The 19,032-nt window shown below is 39.9% G+C and overlaps 1 protein-coding gene across 10 annotated transcripts in view; it reads left to right on the top strand.

Annotated features, from left to right (window-relative positions):
- Positions 1-12,917, top strand: part of DLG2 (discs large MAGUK scaffold protein 2) — a 1,008,740-nt gene extending 995,823 nt beyond the window's left edge. For all 10 annotated transcript variants that reach the window (XM_090134092.1, XM_090134093.1, XM_090134091.1 and 7 more), the window contains 6 exons: positions 2,585-2,635; positions 3,124-3,225; positions 4,175-4,347; positions 5,059-5,168; positions 8,948-9,039; positions 10,196-12,917. In XM_090134092.1, the coding sequence (XP_089990218.1) occupies positions 2,585-2,635; positions 3,124-3,225; positions 4,175-4,347; positions 5,059-5,168; positions 8,948-9,039; positions 10,196-10,302 (635 nt within the window). In that variant the 3' untranslated portion in view covers positions 10,303-12,917. The remainder of the gene's footprint in view (positions 1-2,584; positions 2,636-3,123; positions 3,226-4,174; positions 4,348-5,058; positions 5,169-8,947; positions 9,040-10,195) is intronic.
- Positions 12,918-19,032: the final 6,115 nt, after the last annotated feature.

Genomic DNA, 19,032 nt, shown 5'->3' with positions numbered 1-19,032 from the left:
TCACCGTGCTCACATCACATGGACTCTGAAGTTTAGTGCTGAAGAGCCTTCGCTCAGGAAGATGACTATATTTAAGTCCCTATGCATCAGAGTTGGCCTTGACTTAGGCTTCAGGGCTATTTGACTTCTGTCAAATGATGAGTTCATTTGCATCCATAACCCAAATCATACTGATAGATACTCATCCCAAAATCTAAAATAGATCAGATGACTCAAGTCTTAGAATAAGCACTTGCCTATTTGTAGGCACCCATTGAGTCTAAAGAGCATCTAAGGACTAGCTCAGACGTAAGCACTCATAATATGGCTTTCTGCAATGAGCTAAATGAATCCTCTTCTGCAGAAAGCTACATGTCATTGAAACAAATAGTCTGAAGTTTAAGACTGTCTGTGCAAACAAGATCCCCTCCACATGCTTAGTACACGATGGATTCAACAGCCATCCCAAGGCTGACATTCTAAGGTTGTTTAAAGCTTACCAGTGGCTCCTGAGGGCTGGAGAGCAGGCAGTGCAAGAGCATCCTTGTCCAGCTGGAGAGTGAAACTCTTCATATCCCAAGAACTGAGACATCCTGATTACTACATCACACAAAAATTCTCAAAGTAACTTGAGGGAAAATAACAAATCTGATGCAAGAAATATGATAAGAATTCATATTTTTAACCTAGTAACAAATCAAAGTTAAGCAAGTGATTATAGTATCAAACACTCAGAAAATAGAACAGAATCAATTATCCACATTCCTCATACATTGCATTGCCTTGTCCTTAAAAACTAATCTCTTCCTTTTATTAAAAATCAAGCTTTCTCTTCAGTTGCTTCAGCAACTTGCTAGCTTGGAATTGGTCCTGTCTTTTCTGCCTCTCTCCTTACACAGTAGTACTTTTTTTAATTTGCTTTTTCTTTCATCGTGGCTAATTAAATTCTTTTTACTTGGAAGGTTTTCCTACACATTTCTCACAGCTGTCTAGCTAATATAGCAGGAACAGTTCTCTCTGAACATATTAGATTCATGGAGTGGGAGTCAGTTTAAGACTAAACACCAAAATCATAGAGTCGTAGAGTGACTTAAGTTGGAAAAGACCTTAAGGACCATCCAGTTCCAACCCCTGTCATGGGCAATGGTTGCCACCCATTGAATCAGGCTGCCCACAGCCCATCCAACCTGGCCTTTGTATCTTCTTGTGAACTAGACATTGTATTCTAATAAAATTAATATAGTGGAACTTCAAGAACGGCCTGAATATCAGTCAAAAAGCCTCAGTGTGAGCTCTACACCCTCTAAATCCTACCTATATCATTAATCAGGCATCATGCAACACTCTTGATGTGTTTATGCACTATTTGGTTTGACAGAAGCCCATCAGAATAATGTCATAAAACTCACATACACAAGCAAATGATATGAAGGTAATTCTATCTTTTTTTTGTAAAGCCCCAATACCATGATGACAATCTTTCTTCCATAGTACCTAAATAGGATGCAGAATCCCAAGTGTGGATCTTCTCAAAGGTAAACTCTGAGCTGAGTAAAAATAAAATCGGGATATTAAGATTTGATAAGCCAAAGTCATATTTTGAACATGCCAGAGCCCTTATGAAGTGCCAAGTGTGTGACAATGACCCAGAAAGAGAGATCTGCAGGAATTATTCATGCAGTAGATTGAAGAATCTTTCCAGCTCTCCTTTTATGCTCTTATGGAGGGCAGAGATGTATTAGAGCTGTACACCTACACCCTGGACCACTTGAATCTTCTGTCAGAGTTCTCTGCATTAGTTCCCTACATGTCACAATGAGGAAACATCACAGCCCTAGCAGCAGTGGAGATAATAAGGCATAAAATGCAATTATTTTGCAATACTTGTTTTCAGATAAAGCACGAGGGTCGGAAAAGAGCTCAGAGCTAGATATCAGGTTGTGAATAAACTAGACCAGGGAGCTTATGCACAAGAGGATGATCAACCAAAATGTGCTTATTCTGAAGGTAAAAGCAGTTCAGTTTATGTAGCTATCACAGAATCACAGAATGGCCAGGGACCTCAAGGATCATGAAGCTCTAAGCCCCCTGCCACATGCAGGACTACCAACCTCTCCATTTAATACTAGACCAGGCTGCCCAGGGCCCCATCCAATCTTGAACACCTCTAGGGATGGGGCATCCACAACCTCTCTGATCAGCCTATTCCAGCACCTCATCACTCTCATAGTAAAGAAAAGCTAGTAGATTTGCCCTGCAGCAGCATGTTAGTGCTGTAGCCATTGGTGAACAAAATAACTGTAACTGAAATTTCTGTCCTTATAAACAGCCTTGTCATTAAATGAGGCCTTGTTGCCTCCACTATACTGGACCATTGAAGAAATTCAGGTTCAGAAAACAGTACTGAAATATGTGGCACAGGTCGAAGGGGAAGGGAAAAAAGTGATCTCTGCAGCTTGAAGTTTTTAAGGGTTTTGGAATGGTTCAGTGAGCATATTACAGAGAAGTGCAGAACCCGAACTGCCTGTGTGAAGCATTTTATCAAGCTTTGGTACATGAAGTGTCACGTGTCAGTTTCAAACTGTTCTCTTTCTTCTCTCATCAGGAGGCCAAGAAGACTGCATCCTTTCTTATGAACCTGTCACAAGACAGGAAAGTAAGTTCCGACTGCTTTTCTGACACTGTTCCTTACATTTTTTATTTTATTTCTGGGGGCCAGCAGAGCAGTAAAGTTGTCCCTGTGGTTCATTCTTGGCCACTGTTGCATACATAAGAAATGATGTAAGGTTATCTCTAGCTTTCATGTTCTTCCTGATGTTTCCAGGACTCTCTGCAGTGTGTTCCTGTGGCCTTTCATAATGCCATTTGACTACATCTGTGTACATCATCACTGAACTCTGCCAAATGAGTAGCACTAGTTCAATTTTCCTTAGCCACATCAATAGAAAAATGATCCATCAATAAAAGGTAGACCTAAGATTTCACTTAGAATCATAGAATCATTAAGACCACTAAGATCATCTAATCCAACCATCAATCCACCAACTTGATACTTAAAGACAGCAACTCGTTAGTGCAGCTTTGGGAATATTTACCATTATTTCCAGTAACCACCAAAATGTGCCTCTCTTTTTTGTTTTCCAGTTAATTACACCAGGCCAGTTATTATTCTGGGTCCTATGAAAGATCGGATCAATGATGACTTGATATCTGAATTCCCTGATAAGTTTGGATCATGTGTACCACGTAAGTACAATTTTATTCCTTGTTTTGCAGCACTCGGTTGCATCCCTTGGTGCCATTCGTTAAACGAATTGTGATGAAAATAGCATCCGTGAACTTTATGTAGCTGAGTTTCTCAGGAGCCATTTTTCTACCAGAGAAAAAGTGTCAAGGGAACCATCAACAAAAAATTGTGAAGTTCTGAATGTTAGTTTTATGTGTCAGTGTTTGGAAGTGGGGGGCTGCAGGGATGGGCTCTATGAGCAGGGGCCAGAATCTGCTCCTCTAAACAAGGGACCTTTTAACCACAAACTCAGTTTACTCACCAGTGATTCTGTAATTTCTTAAAGAAATAAAATTTTGAAATATTGATAAAACATAAAATGCTTCAACTCAGCTGAACAGAATCGACTAAAAAATTATGGAGTAGCCTGTGGCTTGTGTGGGATCTATCTTGGCTCCTCTGAAAGCAATATTTGGCCCTGAATTAAGCAGAGTGTTTGTATCTTGGATCATTAGAGCTCGTTCAGTGTTTACTGCAGATCCTGATTTGCAGTCTTTCTTCTTTTTAAACTATTGTCTCTACAAACGTGCTAGCTTAAATCTGCTAGGAGATGAGATCAGAATCAGTCTTATAATTAAGGTTAAATTAAATTAAAGAGATTGCCATTCATTTTTATCACTGCGATAGGTCTGGATTTATAATCTGAAATGTGCTTTATTTGAGGTTTGGTTATGACCATGATGAAATAAAGTGAAATTTTAGCAAATGCTTATTTTGTGTTTGCATAAGATTGGTTGGAGGTAAATATTAGAAGATATTACTATGTAATGGCAACCTCATTCTCATAACTCCATTAAAAAAAATTAGTAGCCAAAGCTCCCAGATGTGGAGCACCTCCAGTAATAACACTGTCCACTAGTAATGTTCATTGATACAGACTTCTTGATCCCCTATCTTTGTTTCATGCAGATACCACACGACCAAAGCGTGACTATGAAGTGGATGGGAGAGATTATCATTTTGTCATTTCAAGAGAACAAATGGAAAAAGATATCCAAGAGCACAAATTTATAGAAGCCGGGCAGTACAATGATAATCTATATGGAACTAGTGTCCAGTCTGTGAGATTTGTGGCAGAGAGGGTAAGTTGATGCCAATTTTACTGTCCATGCAACATGATCAGTTTTGTGGCAACATTGCATCTCAGTCACACTTATGCCAAAAATGTAAAATATATGCAAAGTGACATCCAGTTGTTTACAGGCTTTATAATGACACCATTTGTAGAGTCCATGACTTTGAAAGTAAATGTTTTTGGCACTTCTAATACCTGGATGTAGTGCCATAGATTCAAAAATTTAACACAGCACCTCAAATATGCCCTAAAACAGCTTTCCCTCTACCTTCTATACAACAGATGAATAAACTTATCTCACTTTCACAGAGGTAAAAGAATGAAGCCCAGAGAGATTAGATGATTTGCCTCAAGTGGCACCCAAAGTCTTTGACACAAACAATAATTAAATTAAGCAGTAGAGAATGTAGATATGCTATTATTTTTATGAACTGATTTTTCTCATCTTTGAAGGAAATCCATCACCACCCCCAGAGCTCATGCCAATAAAAAATAATAATAAAAAAAAATTTGCTTTCATATCTTCAACTGTATATTTTATATTTGATTTATATACTAAATCAAAGGCAGAGAAATGGAGTGTGTGCCCTGGGGTCCCCCTCCCCTGGTGTGTCAGTCATAGCCGTGTTCCAGGGCACTGCATCACGGGATTGCTTCCCTCTTTTGGCTGATCTTCAGCAAATACAGAAATGAACACATCCTCATTTGTTTCCAACAGGGCAAGCACTGTATTCTCGATGTGTCAGGAAATGCGATCAAACGACTACAAGTTGCACAACTATATCCCATCGCTATCTTCATTAAGCCTAAATCATGGGAGCCTCTGATGTAAGTGTAAACTCCTCCAAGTGTTGTTATTTTCAGAATGCATCCTCCAACAGGTCTTTAGTCTGGCCTCTAAAATCAGTAATGACAAAAGATGGGGGAAGAATGAAGACTTGCTCTCCATGCGTGCCAGCCACTGCAACATAGAGTCCCAATGAATGAGCCAAAGCTGCCTTTGAACCTTTCCCACTGGGACCTATGGGCTTAGGTACTAATCCATGAAGGTCTTCCCACCAGTGCTCAATGCACTTATTACAACCTGGACACCAAATTCACCAAGGATTTGTGTGTCCCACCTTGTCCCATCCACTGTTGGGGTGTCTTTTGGTCATTATGCACATGAGCAAAGCAGAGCATAAACCTGTCAGATTCACTGTGTGTGCTTCTTCATCAGCCCTTCATTTGCTTGAAGGTTTATAAGAGGATAGGCAAGGACTAGAGTGAGGCAAACAATCCTTAAAAGAAGGAAAAGAGAAGTCACCAATTTCAAGCTGTCACCAGGCAGCCTAATTTCAGTACTCAAAAAATATTGGGACCCAGGGGATAGTAAAAGTAGCTCAAGTAAAGAGCTGGAAGGATAAAATTTTATAAGAGGCAGCCAGTGTATGTGCATCAAGAGCAAATTAAATCGACCTTATTTCCTTATGTCTAGAGATGGATATCAATAATTGTTTTATGTCTTGATTTTTATTCCGGCTTTTGACACATCTCCAAGGGACATTCTCAGCAGTAGATTAGAGAAATAGAGCCCAGAGGGAATCATTAGGAGAATGTGCACAACTGCATTCAGACAGTCATTGAAAATGGCACTGGGAAGATAGCAGATATCCTTAAAGTGTATTTCCTGAGCTGTGGAACTAGTTGTTATTTTTATGAATTACTTGGGCAGTGAATTGGGCAGTACTCTTGTAAAATTTGTGACTGACTCAAGGCTGAGAGAGGTAGAAAGCACTTTGGAGAATAAGTTTAAAACTCAGTGTAAAATCAGTAAGATGAAATTCAGCACAGACAAAGGAGAGAAAATGAAATGCACAAGTACAAGCAGGGAATAATTAAGCAGTAGCACTGCAGAAAAGCATCTGGCAGTTGGGATGGATCACACAGGAATATGAATGGATGGATAATGCTGCTGCAAAATCGGAAACTGATGCTGTGGGCTGCATTAACATTGGTGTTGTGTGAGAATACAATAGATCATTATTTTCTTTTACTTCATATGGATGAGGCGTCAGCTGAATGTTGCCTGTCTTCTGGGTACCAGCCTAGAAGTGGAAGGAGATGATCTTCACACTGATTAAAACTCAGGATAAAATACATGCTTTCTGTGTATATATATGTTACTGAAAAAAAAAATCAATTTAATTTGGTGTTATGTGACTGAATGTGCATCCTTTCTGGTCCTGAAATTTGGTTGCTGCATGTCCATTCTGATTATCTTGCTAAATAGAAGGGTCAGGGAAGTCCCTTCCTCCTCTTCTTCCCTCCTTCCCTCCTTCCCTCCTTCCCTCCTTCCCTCCTTCCCTCCTTCCCTCCTTCCTTCCCTAGCTCTACATGACTCCATGTCACAGATTGAATCCCAGAGGGGCCCTTGTTGACACCTTCCAATTAGCCTCTCTCTGTAGAAGAGGGAAGATAGTGGTTGGATCACAGGGATAAGAACTGAAAGTAATGAATAGGCTTCCTGGGCAAGTGCTTCACTGACAGAGGAGGAAATCCCTAGGAAAGCTGCCGGGAGGGACATCTCTTTGTAAGCATTTTTAATTCACCATCTGTGCAGATCCCTGGCTAGAAGAGAAAAAAAAAATTAGAACAGACCATTGTTTGACAACATTTTTAATTTCTCATGAACAATGGACATCAGGGGCCTCCTCCTTCTCCATCCTCTCCTGAAGGCACAAGACTGGCAGAGGCATGAATACAACTAGAACAGTTATATACCAAAGGCAATTTTATGTCCTACAAATACAATCCACATTTCTGCTTATTTCAAAGCATTTACTATCTTAGGTGCTTGTTTGTGTCTTTGATTCTTCTTCTGATAGTCAAATCTTGAAGAAGACTTCTCAGAAGTTTACCAGATCTGGATAAAGGAGGATGTTGTTAGCACTAAAATAATGGCTGAGGGAGATAAAATGCTAAATGTTAAATTTACATACAAATGTTCAATGTTATGTCCCACTCTAAGCCGCAGTTTCAATTCAGTCACTGAAAGATGTGTTCAGGTAGGCACAGCTGATGAGAAGCCAGCCTAAGCTCAATTAAATAGCCATCCCTCCAATAAATCGAACTAATAGTATTACAAAATTAGCAGCATAACACAGATTAAGCCTATTATTTATACAATCCAAAAATGACTGTCAGAAATTTTCATTAAAATCTTTCTCATCCTTCACTGTATAAACCTGCTCTCTGAATTGCATTGGTACTTCCAGAGGGATTCACTTAGCAGTGTTCCCAGTTATATGGATACTTAGTTATATGGATAGACAACTTTCAGTCATTTCTAGAAAAATGCTACTGCATCCTGAACAACTTACATGGTGTATCTCAGAAGCTGGGTAGGAGGTAGCTGTAGCAAGTTCACACTGTTGTGCACTTCATAGATCATTTTTTATGCACCATCATGCACATAATTTCCTACATGCATCACATATGTCATACTGTATACAGCTCATTACCACAATCATATGATTTGGTGTAAGACATTAAATCAGATTTATGTAGGACACAAGATGCTCACTTCTCTTGTTCTACTAGTTGCCTCAGAAAATTTCCTTCACGTTTTAAGAAAAATGAATCAAAGCTGTAAAAATGCTAGAACAAGCAAATTCTATTTATTTTGCTAATTAATTGTCTATCTGCAAGCATGTATTTGTAAGGCACAAATGATTATAAGCTTAATTCTTTGCATGTATACAGTGATATTAACAACTGAGCATGTATGAACAAGACAACCCATTTCTTACAGCTATTATATAATGTGTCTGTTGAGATAGAAACACTCCATCAAATAACAGAAACAGTGCAATAATAGAGTGTTATTGGCATTTCTATATTTTCACACATATTGGTACTTTAAATATTTTAGAGTCTACAAGATACAATAGGAATCTGTAAATTTAATCAGAAAGGACTAAAACTGAAAAGAATATAAATAAGTAACTCATCTGGACTCTAACTTCTAGAAAGTCTTGGTTTGATTTCTTGTGGTTATCTGGAACCCATGCCCACACTTCAACCAAGGAAATCTGTAGAGTCACGAGTTCTTCTGTCTCAATCCCATCTTTAATCATTATTCCAGTCAAGCTGCATTTTCCATTTCAGCAGTTTGGACAATCTCACTCATCCAAGACAGGCAGCTGAGGGCCTTGGAGTTAAGGAGGTTCATAATCTTCAGCTTTGAAGGCAAGAGTGCCCCAAGTGCTCAGACCTTGAGACCTCTCTCCCTCTCTCTCAGCCTAAGCCAGGAGTTCCTGATGCCATGTGTCTATTTCAGTTAGCAGACTTCATGTTTTGTTTGGAAACATAGTGGTGGTGAACCCAAAATAAAAATTTGGGGGAATTTGGAAATAGAGGAAAAATCTGCAAATACAGGCTTATACTACATAAAAATAGAAGTAAATAGAAGTAAATATAAAATACCAGAACTGACTGTGATCTGACCTGAAAGAAGTTAGCCACTTGGTTCTTGTACCTACCTCAGTCCAATGGTGAGTTGAGTGCATCTTTTAAAAAGCTGAATAAAAATCCAATCTTCTTGATGACTTCCTTTATGTTTCTAGGGAAATGAATAAACGTCTTACAGAGGAGCAAGCCAAGAAAACCTATGATCGTGCAATTAAGCTAGAACAAGAATTTGGAGAATATTTTACAGGTATGTTTTTATTGAGTAAAAAAAATCACAAGGTATATATTTTATTAAAATACCAAATCAGCTCTTTCTCTGGCATAAATTTCTTATCAGAATAGTGTGTCCATAGTAAGGTCTCCTGGCTCAGGACTATTGCTTCCCATTAAACTCAAGAGCAGTCAAGGCATTCAGCACCTAATTTAATTCCCTCCCTGACCCAACTTTGCTTTTGCTGAAGTGAATAAAATTGTTGCATCATTGCACTTGTGCAGATCAGAGCAGAATTCCTCACTGGCTCAATGGTATCACGAACTTACGGAATCATAGAATATCCCAAGTTGGAAGGGACCCACATGCATCATGAGAGGGCAAGACAAAGGCATCTTCTTCTTGACATGGAGAAGAACAGGATTTAAGACCTGTTCTGCATCCCAGCCCCAATGGGGCTGAACTAGGCAGCTCACTGCTCAGAGAACTGATGTTTGTGGACAGCATTCAGAAGCCCCTCACTTGTCCCTTTATGTGCTGACAGTGCACATAATGTGAACTGCAGTTCCAATTTTCTGCTGTGGGGAAAGGCACTTAAAGAATATAGGCACAGCTTTGTGTTGCAGTTGCTTTATCTTCAGTCACTTTGGGCCTGATCTAATTTCCTTTTGCAGGCAAAAGTGAGATTATTCCAACAGGTGAGGAAAATTCCAGGCTGGATGTGGCTCTGGGCAGCCTGGTCTGGTGGTTGGCAGCCCTGCACATAGCACATAGAGGGGCTGAAACTAGATGATCATTGTGGTCCTTTTCAACCAGGCCATTCTACGATTCTATGATTCTATGAAAATAATAGATTGTAAATCTGCTGCTACTCACTAGCTTCTAAATCACATGGATGTTAGACTTGCAACCTACCATGCAATTCATCACAAACTGCTAGTTCTCTAATCAACAGTCTAGCTCAGTCACTTTACTATAAGCAAAGGGATGGGTCTCTCATGGGAAGGTGCCACTGGTTTGAACTCCGTTGCTCTCTGCAAGGTGTATGACTTTTCCAGTCAATAACACTGCAGTATAATACAATAGTATTTCTTCTAATGTCATCAATATCTGTAAGTACATTGAAAATCTGCTGACGCTAAATACTGTGGAATTTATCAATTAAAAATATTGGTATGTTTTCTTACTGCAGCTATTGTCCAAGGAGATAGCTTAGAAGATATATATAATCAATGCAAACTCGTAATTGAAGAACAATCTGGGCCTTTCATCTGGATTCCTTCCAAGGAAAAATTATAAATTAGCCACTGCACCTCTGATTACGACGGGAGAATATTTAGAAGAAAACTATAATATACTATTTGGAGGCTTTCCTGTTTTTGTTGCATTTATGTTCTTTGCAGTCAATGTGAATTTTGATGAATGTACAACACAAAGTGTTTGAAGCCATGAAGGACACTGATGGGTCAAAAGGGTAGGAACAAAAAGACTTCTACCATATAAAGCAAATCTGTTGTGTGCTGAAAGCACCAGTTGTAGGTATAAACTTTTGACATGGAGACCCTCTGTCAAGGGGAGCTAGCCACCTCTTGTGCCCATGCGGACATTTTGATCAATTTCAATGGCTGAGCTCAGTGTGTTGATTGCTTTAAAGAGAAGTTCCCAGCTCTTGAACCTCATATAGGGCTTGATTCTGCAAGGCGCTCAGCACTTGACCCCAGTTCCTACACATGTGAGTAGCCCCTTGACTTGGAGTTACTTGTGATCCTTCCCTATGCCATTCAGTCCCATCAGTTCCAGTAGGACTATTCATGTGCTCAAAGCTAAGCACGGGCTTAAGCGTTCTGCTAGATCAGGGCCACACGCACCTTGCAAAATCAAGCTCAGAGTTCTTGGCCCACTTCCCACTGAAGTCATTGGTAGGACTGTCTTTGACTTGACTGGGAGGTGGATCCTGTTCTAAGCTTGTCATTGCACATTTGTAGTTGGTACACCTCGACTTTGGTAACTATGCACATCTTTTGATTTCTGAAACCAAGTCAAGCATTTCTTTTTTCCCCTCTGGAAACACTATTGCATCAGGAACTAATAACAATATAGTTTATTTTAATGGATTTTGGGGGTGAGAGAGGATGGACGCATTTCACATCACACAAACGTGCACACAAATACATTCCCATGTGGACACACACAAGTATGAGGATTCACAGCACCTGTGTTGACGAGGAGGGATACAACTGGGAAACGCTTTAAATTTTTTGATTGTCTATTTTATCATTTATATTGATAGAAGGCACTTAAAGATGGAATAATTTATAAAAATAAAAATATATTGATGTATAGAAACTAATTTCTATAGGTAAAAATGTTTTTGTGAGATATTTTGTAAAGATTAATTAACTGAAAGATTAAATATTTACACCCTTGTGCGACTGTAAAATGTAAAGAGGACCATCAAGTTGCATTATCCCTTTTCCGTAACAAATTCTCTATTACTAGTGACAAGCAGGATAATTCCTTAAATTGTAGTTGTCTGATTGTTTTTCTCTCAATCTAATCCTCTCCCTTGCCTCTATTTAATCACGATTACTCCTGTGGAAAGATCTCTTGAACCGACTGCCCTGCAGGACCTTTTCTGAACACAAAAGGATAATGCATCTTTAAATCGAAATGGATGACTTCTCAGAAGCAAGATGTCAGTGTTTGAGTGCTGTTACTACACTTCACCCAAAAAATGTTTTACGATTCTTCCTGTTTCTTAAGGGAAATACCAAAAGTATTTGATCTTTCCTCTGTTTGTAGGCAGGCAGGTCACCAACTAACTTGTATCTTCATTCATTTCACAGTCAACAAGGGTCTTAAAAGCAAAAACTGAGGCAATGGACGTTGCAAGGGATTTGGGGAAAATCTGTGGAATTGCAGTTCGGGATGCAGAGAATGGGTGAAGGAGGTATTTTCTCCTTGTTTCACATTGCTCTTCTTTTCTATACTGATGTCATTCTTCATTCTTACAACTGCAAGAGATACAATGACAGTAAGCTGAATTGCCTTTGCTGCTGCTGGACCAAGTCTTAAAGAAAGCCCACAATCTCCTGCCTGCCGTGCTGCAGCAGTCTAACACTTATTAGCTGGTGGCTTCAGCAACCCTAATGTTTAAGGATGTTTTAAGGGCAAATGCTAAACAAACTCCTCAGTCGCTCGTCTCTTTGCAGCTGACATTTCAGCACCTGTCCAGCTGACAGGCATACCCAGCCAACCTCTCCAGAGGATGCCATGAGCTGGATGTTTGTAACATAGCCACCAGTGGTGACACAGGTAAACGTGCGGGCATTTCGGTGGCCCTGCGGTGCCCCCTCACGTACTGCCCAGCTACAGTAACTTTGAGAAGTTCACACTTCTTCTACTACTATTTTTCTTGCCTGGCCAGCACAGATTTATATACAAGGGATTCAGTTAAGTCTACAGTCTAAAGAGCTTTGTAACCAGAAGGGCTAGAAACATTTTTTACAATACATAAACGAATGAAAGCTTAGATTTTGGATAATTCTGCAGAAATCCACAGAGTGACCCCAGATCCCCATGGATTTTTCCATGCTGGCAAAGTACTATTGCCCCAGGTTGGGAAATAGCCCACTGGACCTGAAAAACCAAGTATCCTAAAACAGGAACTTCATTCTAATTTTCAGCTCTGTTTTTAAGCAATCAATCACACCTGCTTATTTGTTTCTTAGTTCAGCATGCAGCCTTTTACGGTACTATCCTTCTAGTAACTGTTTTGCTTTGTCATGTGCTGTGCTTTATGGTGAACAATAACACTATGGCTGAGTACAATCAATTTTTCCATCAGTCCTTGGTTACTGTAGTAACATTATTTATTTTTCCCTGTCTGTTGTTTGTGCTTCCAATTTAGAGTTGCCATTGCACTTCTCCTTTTTTTTTTTTCTTTTTTTTTTTTCTTTTTTTAAAATAAAACTTATATTTAAAAACAATTCACCAAGAGAAGCAGTAAGAGGTCTTATTTCCCTTAGGACTTGTTCTCCCATTTGTTTTGTGTGTTGGCGTTTTGCGTTTCACATTTCAGCATCCTCAGAGCTGCAGTTCATTTTTGCATTGCAGCTGTTCAGATCATACTGGGTGGTAGTGGGAGGAGGAAGAGAAACACGAGATTCATGCAAAATTACATCTGGTGCAAAAAAAAAAAAAAAAATTTAAAATGTCCAAACTCACAACCCACAGCAGTCAGCACCTGAGACCATATTGGTGCTAACACAGCTTAGCGTAATCAGATTCCTTTTCTGTCCATGTAAAAGACTGGTGAGTGTCTAAACATGAGACAAATGCAAATGCTGGACCCTTTAGGAAAAGTGCCAGATCACATCCCTGGTGCTATTTCTCATGTTCTGGCACAGTGTGTAGCACCATAGGGTCTAAGCAGAACCAAAATTACAGCATCTTTTTGTCCACCCATGAATGATCACAATGACATCTTGCTAGATTTGTGCAGATGCGCAATATTACAAACTATTTATTTCTCCTTGCCACAAAGCATCTTCCATGCACTGACTCATTGAGAGCTTGCTAACAGGGCTCAGTGAAAAGGCCCTCTTTATTGGTCTTGTGGTCTGGCCACGAACCAGTGAAAGAGCCTCTTTCTTGCTTAATTCCCCTTCCTACAGAGGTACCCTGTCCATGCTAGCGCTTTGTTATTTCTTTGGTAGTAAAGGTTGTTTCTAGAATAATATTCTGTGATGTAATTGTGTTTGTAGCTAGCATGGTTTGATGCTCCGGTGTGGATAGGGTCCTAGGAACCACTCTGTGAAAGTCAAGGATAAGAAATCTCTCCGTTGCACTGAAATTTCAAATCCTCATCCTGGAGAGCAGTCTTGAACCAGAGCTAACAACCACTACGAGCCAGCGGCAGTGTTCTATCTATACAACATCCACCAATCTATTTACATCAGTTTTCTATGTAGAAATTGTTGTTTTTATACCTTCACTGTTACTTGCTCATAAGAAGTCAGTCAAATTGTATTTTTGCTTTGGTTTTCTCTATTTTCTTTCTTTTTATTTTGTTTTTCCCTGACCAGAGGATTCAGCGAGTGACAACACAAGAAGACACATGTAGAGAAAGCAGTGTTCATGCATAAAAGTCTTGGTTTCTTTTTAAGCTGCAGATTTAAAGCCATAATATCTGCCATGTTCACAGAAAAGTGGTCTTTTATTGTTTGTAACATTTAATCTCAGCATTTCTTCTCTTGAGCATTTTGTCTGCCATGTCATGTATGCAGTTCACTGTGCAACTGCATCCATGTGCTCTGGCCCATGCATGCCTTGGTGAAATAAATGTATTTTCCTGTTCCATCAAAAAGCAAGACATCTTGTCAACCAGCTCAGAAGTAAGAATGAGGTTGTCAATATATTAAAAACAAATTGACTGTTCCTTTGCAGGATATTTTAAAGCACAAATCAGCATCAAAGTTAACAATAAACAACAGCTCAAACCTACTCACCACATAGCCAGCCTAGATCCTTAGCCAGTGGAATTATGGTCACTCCATCAATTTCGTACAATCACAGAATTGTTAGAGTTGGAAGAGACCCTTAAAGGCCATCTAGTCCAACTCCCTGCAATGAACAGGGACACCAACAGTTCCATCAGCTCATTCAGAGCCCATCTAGCCTTGATCTAACCTTGAATGTCTCCAGGGATGAGTCCATCCCGTTTATGCCACCTGAAGTTACCTATCCATCCTCTCTGTTACATCAATTTTTTAGCATTACTCTAAAGCACCAAGGCCCCATTACTAACAGAAGCTCAATACTTTGCACCATTATTTATTGCCCATATTACTGTAGCACCTAGAGGCCTATGTCCTGGACCAATATCCCTTTGAGGCAGGTGCAGTGAAACTGCTGAACACAAAGACACCCCATGGGCCAAGCACCATGGCCAGATTTTCAGAAGGCTTCAGCTCCACCAACATCTCACCAAGAGCAATAGGAAACGCTGCCCCATTGGCTCTCTTGAGAATCTGTAAGGTGAGGAGTGTAAGACACGAGCCATCATCTCTCACCCCGTGTTAGCAGCTTACACCTCCGGCCCTGACCTACAGCCCAGGAACCTCATTCTGGTGTAAAACAGCATTTCTAATGATGGGCAGAAGCCAGCATCTAGGCAAGATCGTTGGAAAAATAAGAAAAAAAAGAATAATTTTTTTTTAAAAAGCAACACTGCTGGCTCTTAGTGGGATAGCAACCTTTTCATTTCTGGATTTGTATTCCTACATTTGAATCGGTCAGCCCGAATTTCCGAGTGCAACAGGCTGCACGCAGTGTGCCACTCTGTCCAGCATGCTGGCCAACGTGCGTCTCTTTGGCAGGATGTTTCTCAGTCTAGCTGTAGTGTGGAGTACTCAGAATCTGAACTGGAGTTTACAAAATACCTTGTCCAGCTTACACTCCTGTTATGTGTAAATACTCTGCGCATCCATTCAATTTGTGTAAAGAATAAAGCACACACAATTATAAATTCAAGATGTATATTTCATACTAGCCGTGTCCTTGCTTATTTATTCCACTCCAAGCTCTCAGCTGTGGTTCAGTTGTAAATGCTTGATAGAGTGTTTATACATATGTCATGAATTTTATTATAAAATATTAATATTAAAGCATTTTTACACTTTATAGCAAATGGCTTCCTCACAAGGCATAATTTGTCTTTCTTCCTTAAAGCAGAATAGCAAAAAAAAAAAAAAAAAAAAAAAAATAGAGGAATATGCTCTCAATCTGTCTTGAGACCCTATCAAATATTATTAAAAACATCTTTATTAAAAACATATCTTGATACCCTATCACATCCATCAGACATGAGAGGCAGAAATCTGGAAGTGAGATGGTAACTTCAAGAATAAGAAGATAAAGAAACTTTTCTTTCTTGCACTGTTTTCCTTTTTTGACTTTGCAGCAATGTGAGAGTTAGCAGCGAGAAGATGCACTCTGGCAAACTAATGCTGCTGTTACCTTACCACACTTCTTCATCTTGGAAAATTATTAACATATTTTTTTTTCTTTTAATTCATGATTTTTTCCATGTTTCTGACACTACAGCCTTCAGGCTAAGTACTGTAATAGTTACGTGGGTGCGACTAGTTTAACAAAGTGTAAGCATCAGTTGTGCGATGGGCTCCCAACAGCCCAAGAACCTTGGCTTTTGGCCATTCCAGGAGAGACTTTGTCTTGTGGGCTCTGGGGAGGCCAAGTGAACATTGTGAGCTTTCAGTAGAAATAGAAGCAGGACCGTGACACTGCTTATGACACACAGACAGCGCTAAATTCAGCCTGCAGAGGATTGCAGAGCTTCCATATGGCTCTGGGAGCTACAACTGGCACTGCTAGGAGAAAATTTCTGCCAGTGGAGTTTTATGTGCATAGTGACAAAGATGGTTAATCACCTAAATGTTCATTGTGATGCTTCAGATTTCTCAAGTAGATTCAGAAGAGTGAAAAAAAAATCCAAACAACGGTTCACATTGATATGCAGATGAGTATAACTTAGAGGAAAAAAAAAAAAAGTGAGTTATTTTTGAGATGGCAGCCTATTTACTGAGAGATTTTTCACAGCAGTAAGCTAATGCTCCAACAATCGCAGCAACAAAGTGAAGTCACTTTCCTGAGCAGTGCTGTACAAAGCAGAGTTGGGTGATTGGCCACCAGCTGAACTGGTGTCCAAACCCATTTGGAAAGCTGTGAGCCAGAACAGTGCTCCCCTGCTCTGTGAAGGAGGGCTGTTCTGGATAGCATCGTCCACTGCAGGCACTTTCTGAAGGAGACATATCCTCCCTGACACACTGGGGTGTTAATGGTATTGAATATCCCAAGGAGACAGAGTATGGTGCCTAGAAGAGATATCTAATTGTATTTAGTGAAAAAACTGAAATACTTGTTGCAGAAGCTCATTAACTGCTGTCAACTGCTCATTAGCCCTCCATCTAAGCAGAAGAAATTCTTGGCAAGCAGGGAAAATGAATTAGGTCTAATATATTGTTATCATAATAGTAATAGGGCTGCTGTAACACCAGCAGAAAAGCAGTACACAGCTCACTCCTACACTGCACCAGCTCATTAGCTAAGTCCTGGGCTGAATAGCAAGCCTGAATTTGGCATTTGCTCCGCTAAATACAGAAGGTAAAGAACTTTAACCTATGTCTCATGGCTTTCCTTCCACACACTAATTCTCTGACACTTCCAAAGACCTTGCCTTGCAAGCAGCAAGCTAACTGCAAAATTGAATCAACTGTAAATTAAAATGTGCATGTTCTTAAGCTGCAAAGATCTGGGACGGGGCTTAAACATGAAAGAAAAGCACTATGATGCTGGAAACCTGTTCATTATCTTGGATGTCAAGGCACGGGGCTAAAATGGCAGTTTTCACTGTGCTTAATTACTAACAATGTCAAACAACCATTTAATTCTTTTTCTAATAAAAAGTGTTTTGAATGCTGTCAACCTGATGACTCAAAGAACAAATCTCAAGGATCTGAGAGCAGATGTTTGTCTTGTATGACTGTCATTGTCGTGTGCAGCAGTGGTCTTGGACAGGCTTTGCAGGGTGCAGCAAAGAATCCATTTTTCTCTGCTGGTTGTGTATTTGCCGTCAGTGTTGGAAGTAATCTGTAGGTATTGAATTGCTGAGCAATGGCAAATATTTTCCAAGCATTCAGCTTCTAATATGTATGTAATCCTTCCTTAATAGAGCTAGCTTTTGCTGTAGGTAAGCATACTTTACAAGATAATTCCAGAGCCTCTTTTTTTAATGGCAACCACATTGTCATATTTTAAAGATCCTAAATGAGAAATAAAACAATATTCTGAGGCTGTGTCCACTAAGTAGTTAAAAGCCCTGCAGATCCCCAATTCCAAATCAGTCAGCAGAAGGAGCATTTCCAACTGAACGAGCATAGGTGCTCACCTGAGCTTAGCTCATAGAGGGATTGGAGATGTATGGAGATGACGTAAGTTACTTTGGGGTAGGAAGGGGGGTGGTAATCTTATCAACTACAGCAGGTCTCAGATAAGTTTGGTAAGAGCTGCAGGGAATGCCTCCCATTAACCAGCAGAGTTGCAGATGGAGGCTGAAGGGTCTCTGAGTACAACATTAAGTAGGATGACAACTCATTTTCAAGTCATTAAAGAACCTGAAATAAAAGACAGGGGAGCAGGCAAGTGGTAATTCATAGACTTATGAAAGAAGCCAGTTTTAATGGAGCCTTTGCCCATGGAGACAAGTCCCTATTGATCACAAATTTATGTCCTAATTGTAGCAACTATCTTCCTTTGCACAGAAATCGAAGCCTGGATGCACCACAGTGTGTGCCTAATGATTCTGTGCAGTCAAGACATGATTTCACTGCTCACAAATGTTTCTTGAAGAGCCCATCCATACAGACATTCCAAACCCATCTCCTTTAGCCAGCTCCACTGGCTGCAATGAATATCTGATCTTCCCCACAGGCACACACACATACACACAGAATGGCAGAATGGCTGGGTTATAAGAGACCAGAAACTATGCAACATTTTGACTCACAGGGAGAGTACACATCTACCTATTACCGTCTCATGGAGGGTTTGCCACTTGGCTGGAGTATAGCCATTGGTTGCTGGAAGTTAAGACTGTTTAGGAATCTGCTCTCTTGACAGCAGTTAGAGCTGAGAGTTCCCAAGCTTTCCATAGAAAGACAGCCAAGATTTATATTTGCCCTCAGTGACATTAATTGTAAAGGCCATAATAAACATCTGTGTTTGTGCATGGATAGAGGGTGAGAACAGAGAGCCCTATATGGAAGTAGGGAAGAAGGGTGCTTTGAAGACAACAAAGTCACAGACCCTAAGGATATTGTTCTACAGTGACATCAGGAGCTAGAACTGGGGAGGGAGCACTACTTCTTAGGTCAGTATTTTCTTCTACTTCAGAAAACAAAACAAAAAAAAAAAAAAAAAAATTGCTGATTAGTGTAGGATAAGAAATAA

The sequence above is a fragment of the Phasianus colchicus genome, chromosome 1 (assembly GCF_987193195.1).
Source record: "Phasianus colchicus chromosome 1, bPhaCol1.hap1.1, whole genome shotgun sequence".
NCBI classification, from domain to species: Eukaryota; Metazoa; Chordata; class Aves; order Galliformes; family Phasianidae; genus Phasianus; species Phasianus colchicus.
This window is presented reverse-complemented; position numbering and strand designations above follow the sequence as displayed.